This window comes from Morone saxatilis, unplaced genomic scaffold, assembly GCF_004916995.1.
Source record: "Morone saxatilis isolate NCDOM2014 unplaced genomic scaffold, NCSU_SB_2.0 Contig18, whole genome shotgun sequence".
Lineage (NCBI taxonomy): Eukaryota > Metazoa > Chordata > Actinopteri > Moronidae > Morone > Morone saxatilis.
Window position 1 is genome coordinate 11,124,049 of NW_023339740.1, and position 6,070 is coordinate 11,130,118.

Below are 6,070 nucleotides of genomic sequence, written 5' to 3' on the forward strand. Positions count from 1 at the left end.
TTTTAGTTATTTACCAATGTGTTTTTCTGTATTATTTGCCTTTTTTAGTCATCCACTGTACAGCACTTTGGTCAGTTTATACTGTGTTTAAATGTGCTTTATAAATTAAATTTACTTACTTACCTACTTACACACTTCAAAGTCATCGGTATCTTTATTATCAGTACAATTGTCAAAGTCTAGAAGTAGATTCCTGCACCAGTCACCACATCTGAAGTACAACAAGTTACTTAAGTTAGAGTATGCTCTTATTTAGCTTGTGGGAAATAGTTTTTGAGTTACAGAATGCATAAGACAAGTAAAACTGTATTGAAGCATGTAAAGTAAATAAGATACAGTTTGGCATTTAGCTCATTAGTTTAAAAGAAAAATTCAACTAGGCCTCAGGATAACATTACCAGGTGGTTCTCACTTTGAAGCACACAGAGAGAAAGTCTGTCAGTCAGCTCTGACATTACTGCATGAAGCCCAAACAAAGAGCTCTGCATCTGAAAGTGACATCTGAGTAATAATAGAAACAATAAATAAACAATAAAATAAATGTTTTTGTCCCATAAACAATCAAGCAACTTGATACACACACCCGTGGTCTACACTTCATGGACACCAACATTGGAGTGTACAAGAGTTCAAGAAAGATTTTTATTGCGACTGTATTCAACAACACATTTAGAGTTACATCTTTAATCAGCTGCAAAAATAATAATTACGTATTTTACATCCACACATTTAAAAAAAAACATATCCAAATGTGCTGTCTTCAAAATAGTTTCACTGTACTAAATGTGTTTGTTTTTACTTCAAATTAAGAAAATTATTTTTTTAAATAATACTTTTACAAATACATAGGCTATAATTCAACCGGAAGCGCGTTAAGTACTCCGGTCAGCAGGTGGCGCCAAATTGACTCACAAAAGCGGAAGTGACAAAACACCCAACCTCCTGCACTCCTCCACGTGTGAGCGCAGAGCACATTGGCAGGTCCACAGCTCCGCGATGAAACGACCAAGTAAGTCACCACTGATAGCGATGTCCTGTTAATATATGAACTCATACTAAAAGCTCTCCGTGAGGTGGAACTGTTCGGTTAATCCGTCTGAATACATGTTTTAATCGCTTTGCCTGACACATTTTCGCATTAGCTTCGTTTTTAGCTTACTGTTCAGCCAACGCTAAACTTTATTTCTTATCTTTTGTCTTCAGAGTTAAAGAAAGCGAGTAAGCGGGTCTCATGCTCCAAACGTTACAAAATACAGAAAAAGGTAAGAGTCAGTCTTCACCACCAACCAATACTTTAAAACATAAAAGTTTACGTCTTTATGGCGTGAGGCCTTGTGAACGTGCTGCGCCAGTGTCTGACTCGTTTCACTGATTTTAATATCCACTAGAAATAAGAAGTGACATTCTGGTGTTGTGTGTTTAGGTCCGGGAGCACAACAGAAAGCTCAAAAAAGAGGCAAAGAAGAAAGGAGTGAGCAAACGAGTGAAGAAGGACCCCGGTGTCCCCAGCAGTGCTCCCTTCAAAGAGGAGGTCCTCAGAGAGGCAGAGCAGAGGAGGCTACAGGTTGGCAGTCATTTGTTCATCACAGCCACCTTGGATCAATGCAGTGTCACTTTTCAGATTAATCTGGTCCGTGTCTCCCAAAAGTGGCTTCAGACTGAAATGGTCTCTGTCCCGTTGTGAGTCTTTGGGGCTAAGAGCGTCTCAGCCGTAAGATGCTGTTGAGGAAACAGGGCTGGATGGTGTTTTTATGTGTTTTATATCTCACTAGATCACTGGTAATCCGATGTAATATGATGTTATAATGACATTTGTTGTCTCACAGATTGAAGAAGAAAAAGAGAAAAAAAGACAAGCTAAAAAAGAGGAGCGAGCCCAGAAGAGAAAAAAGGAGAAAGACACTGCGAGTAAAGAAACAGAACCCAAGGCCAAGAAGGCTCGGCAGGTAAAACATGAACACTGACGTCCATCAGTTCAGAGGTTTATCACTCTACTGTTGAATAGCTTTTAATATCTGGGGGGGGGTCTTGTTTCCACAGGATGAGGTTCAGAAGCATTCAGAGAAACAGACGACCACAGACAAAAGCTCCAGGCAATATCTTTGCTCTGAGTTAAACAAGGTAAAAACCACCCAATCCCAGTGAGTGTTTCACTGTAGAAAGGTCTTATCTGATAATCTCAACCGATCCCTCTCTGTTCTTTCAGGTAATCGATGCGTCAGATGTAGTGATAGAAGTCCTGGATGCTCGCGATCCGATGGGCTGCAGGTGTCCACAGCTGGAGGAGGCGGTGCTGCAGAGGGAAGGCAACAAGAAACTGCTTTTGGTTTTAAACAAAATAGGTAAATACACGTGAGACGCTGCATACTTAATTTATAGTACACACACTGATGAGCATGCTTGTGGTGTGTTGTGAATTTGAATGGGAGATTGGTTGTCTGGACTCTGATGTGTTTTGATCTTCTGTGTTGTAGATTTGGTCCCAAAAGAAAATGTGGAGAGGTGGATACAGTGTTTACAACTTGAGTTTCCAGTTGTGCCGTTCAAAGCGTCAACACAGATCAAGGACAAAACAGTGGTAGGAGGTTCATTTTACACACTAATAATGAAAAAGAAATGTTTATACCTGCATTTATTTTTGAGAACAAACTGCGGCTAATGTTTATACTTTGCTGTAGTATGGAGGACTGAGAAGGTTGAGCAGCTTGTGTTGTGCTGTTATAACTGGTTATAACCTCCAAGAGTAACAAACAAATCACACAAATTAAGAGGCTCTGTCTCGAGCAGAGCTGACGTGTGTTTGTAAACAAAATATTTTCCAGTATTTGCACGCTGTGTTGTTCAGACAGCGGGAGGGAGCCATCAGAAATGCAAACCAATAAACCAAATGTTTACTTCTGGATGGTATTTGAGTGTAATTTAATTTTGTCTTCATTCTTTCTTCATCAGCAAGCCAAGAAGAGCAGAATAGTGGCGTCCAATGAAGTGTTGGACAAATCCAGAGGCGCAGCCTGCTTTGGAAACAGCTGTCTTACTGAGCTTCTGACAAGTTTAGCTGCTAACAGAGAACAGAATGAAGCTTCACTCAGAGTGGGCGTAGTTGGTAAGCACTGCTATTTCTCCATATAAAGTGTTATCAGTCAGGATAGAGTTTTTGCAGCGAGGTGTTTTTTTCCTTTTTCTGGGCAGTATGTGTTTTGTGTGCTGCTAATGGGCCCTGGACACCTCATGTTTTTCCCAGTCGTCCAATCAGATGAACTGAGAGTGACGACAAAGTTTACAGCTGCGTGGAGGACAGTGGTGGCTGTTGCAGGAATCCCCTGTACCTGTACGATTTTACCCACCATAGTTACAATGATCTGCACAGAATACATCGGGCCAGGAGGAGTGCAGTACTTAAGAATTTGGGAAAGTTGTTTTCATTAGTTTCAACTACTAATAGTTAACTGGTAGCGTACGCAAACCTGGAAGCATGGTTTCTAAACCCAAAATATATTAAGTTACATTATTATAGGTTTCAATAAAAGGCATTGTGGACGTTCTGCAGCTCTGTGGTATAGAAATACAATATTGATTCTCCTTGTGTTCATTTTTTAAAATTTAAAGTACATGGACTGAATGTTCATATTTGGTGTTACCTCCTTTTACCCGCAGGTTTTCCTAATGTGGGCAAGAGCAGTCTCATAAACAGTATGAAGGGGATCCTTGCGTGCAACGCCGGTGTGAAGAGAGGCATCACAAAGTAAGTGACAAATAAGCATAAAAACGCTAGCTAAACACAATATATAAACACATTAAGTCCCTTGTATTTGTAGCTTATCCCCATAGTCAAATGTTGCCTGTTCCTACCCCTTAAGATCCATGCAGGAGGTGCACATCTTGAAGAACGTGAAGCTAATAGACAGTCCAGGAGTCATTGCGTCACCGTCCAACCCACCAGCCTCTTTGGCTCTGAGGAGCCTGCAGGTGGAGGAGGGCCGGGAGAGTGTGCTGGAGGCTGTCAGGACCCTGCTCAAACAGTGCGACAAGACCCAGGTACGAGGAGTTCCCATCACAGGAGACAATGTTTCAAGTAATGTGTTAACTGATTAGATTGATTTGGCTGTAGATTTTAAGTAATTTTACTCATTGCAGGTCACATGCTCTTATTGTTTCAGATCATGCTTCAGTATAATGTCCCTGACTTCAGTAACTCTCTGGAGTTTTTAACCTTGTTCGCCAAAAAGCGTGGATATCTGCAGAAGGGTGGAATCCCTAACACCGAACAGGCAGCTGCAGCGTTCCTTGCCGATTGGACAGGGTGAGTGTATTTTCCTAAAGCATCGGGAAGGGCGGGCAGCTGTAGCGCATCAGTGTGGAAATGAGGACAAAAACGCAATTCTGGATTTCTTTATGAAGACTTCTAATCCAACTCTGATCCAAACACTATGCCAGGCAAATATGTGAAGTAGAGTAAGGGAGTGTTGTCTTTCTCGATCTCACAGAAGTTTCTCTGGTTTGTTGTCTCCTCAGAGCCAAGCTGAGCTACCACTGTAAAGCACAGGAGAACCACAGCCTCCCTGCGTACATGTCTGATACTGTGGTCGCAGAGATGCAGAACGGGTGGGATCTAAACCAACTGATAAGAGGCAATGAGGAAACCCTGAACGGTACTGGTTATGTCTTATCCTTTAGAGAGCTGCCTTTCTTCTTCACACGGGGTGTAATGAACAACATGGCCTCTTGGGGCCACTAGTGGGCTTTTAGAATCTGGACTTGTCCAATGAACTGTTCTGTCTGTTGAGAGTAACTTTTGCTTAATTTTTGTTTTTTAGGTGTCAAATTTCCAAACCAGGCCAGCAGTATAACCTTTATCTCTAAAGGTCCGACTGCAGGCCTGCTGAGCGTTAGCGACATCTCTGAAGAAAAACCTGGTGCTGCAGCCACAGAGACGGAAGCAGAGCACAACGACGAGAATAATGAGGTAACTTAAAGATGTCATTTTAATTGGATTTTCGGAAAACAGCCAGACAATACAGCTGCTTCAAATGATGCTGGCAGTCTGGTCTCCTGGACATGAGGACAAAAATTCAAGTCTTGATTTGTTTATGAAGACTTCTAATCCAACTCTGATCCTGCTCACTAGACCTTTTTTATTGTGTATCTTGAGGATTGTTGGACTTCACATTTAATATCTGCTCTTCCTGCAGCCTGAACAAACTGCTGAGGACACAAATGAAACAGGAGAACTGGAGAAACCACAGAGGGCAGCACTCAAAAGTAAGTTCTATTTACTAATATTTTTTATTACTAATATATATATATATACCTATTGGGCTTTATTTTTACATCTCGCCTTGTCTTCCAGAAAAACCAGGCCATGTGCAGTTCCAGTCTGTCCCCATTGACATCAGCCTCTCTGCAGGTGACGCCTATGACTTCAACACAGATTTTAAATGAGCTTTGCCTTCAGTTTCTGATCCGGTGCCTGTGCTCACGTGGACATGCGGGATTGTTGATTCAGAATCACAGTTTGAACGGCACTGCTCACCAGTTAACTGGTTTCAGACTAGTTGTTGGTGTTCTTGCTGTTACTTCAAACTTTGAATTTAGAAGACCGTGGGGCAGTTTCCAGACAAAGGACTAAGCTTTATCCTAGACTACATTTTTCAGTTGATGACTCAATTGAATTGTGTATGTAGGATGAATCCCTGCCCGGGAAATGGACTTTATTAAGTGGTTATGTGTGTATATATATCCACTGACTTCTCCTCCAGATGTTGCCAGTGAAAGATCCCCTCTTTTAAGTGTCTAGAGGTCATTTGTAATATTGTGTGTTTATGCAAAATGCTGTATATAGACAATTCACTATAAATGTAATAAACCCTCTACAGCCTAAATCTTGTTTTGTTTTCTTACTGTATTTTTACAAAATCACAAATTTACATAACTGCAGCAGTTTCACTAGATAGAGAGAGAGAGAGAGAGATAGATATAGATATAGATAGTATACAAACATATAAAATACAAATAAAGTGAAATAAAACCAGGGGAAGCTTGTATGTTATTACAAAGAGAGAGGGGACCATAC

General features: G+C 41.1%; 1 protein-coding gene and 2 non-coding genes across 3 annotated transcripts; all 3 read left to right on the plus strand.

Annotated features, from left to right (window-relative positions):
* The first annotated feature begins 903 nt into the window (after window positions 1-903).
* Window positions 904-5,879, plus strand: gnl3 (guanine nucleotide binding protein-like 3 (nucleolar)). Its single transcript, XM_035662628.1, has 15 exons — window positions 904-1,009; window positions 1,204-1,262; window positions 1,424-1,564; window positions 1,827-1,946; window positions 2,041-2,121; window positions 2,207-2,342; window positions 2,475-2,578; window positions 2,950-3,103; window positions 3,655-3,742; window positions 3,858-4,035; window positions 4,158-4,300; window positions 4,513-4,649; window positions 4,815-4,963; window positions 5,190-5,259; window positions 5,348-5,879. The coding sequence occupies exons 1-15, from the start codon at window positions 997-999 to the stop codon at window positions 5,437-5,439; spliced, it is 1,665 nt and encodes a 554-aa protein (XP_035518521.1). The 5' UTR covers window positions 904-996; the 3' UTR covers window positions 5,440-5,879.
* Window positions 2,681-2,813, plus strand: LOC118328961. Its single transcript, XR_004796768.1, has one exon. It is a non-coding gene; the product is annotated as a small nucleolar RNA SNORA47 (small nucleolar RNA).
* Window positions 4,356-4,430, plus strand: LOC118328958. Its single transcript, XR_004796765.1, has one exon. It is a non-coding gene; the product is annotated as a small nucleolar RNA SNORD19 (small nucleolar RNA).
* Window positions 5,880-6,070: the final 191 nt, after the last annotated feature.

What these genes read in the sequence shown, in the direction of transcription:
- gnl3 (XM_035662628.1), top strand. An exon ending in CAGAGCAGAGGAGGCTACAG is followed by an intron (nt 1,565 to 1,826) that starts GTTGGCAGTCAT and finishes GTTGTCTCACAG; the next exon opens with ATTGAAGAAGAAAAAGAGAA. An exon ending in TTTGCTCTGAGTTAAACAAG is followed by an intron (nt 2,122 to 2,206) that starts GTAAAAACCACC and finishes CTGTTCTTTCAG; the next exon opens with GTAATCGATGCGTCAGATGT.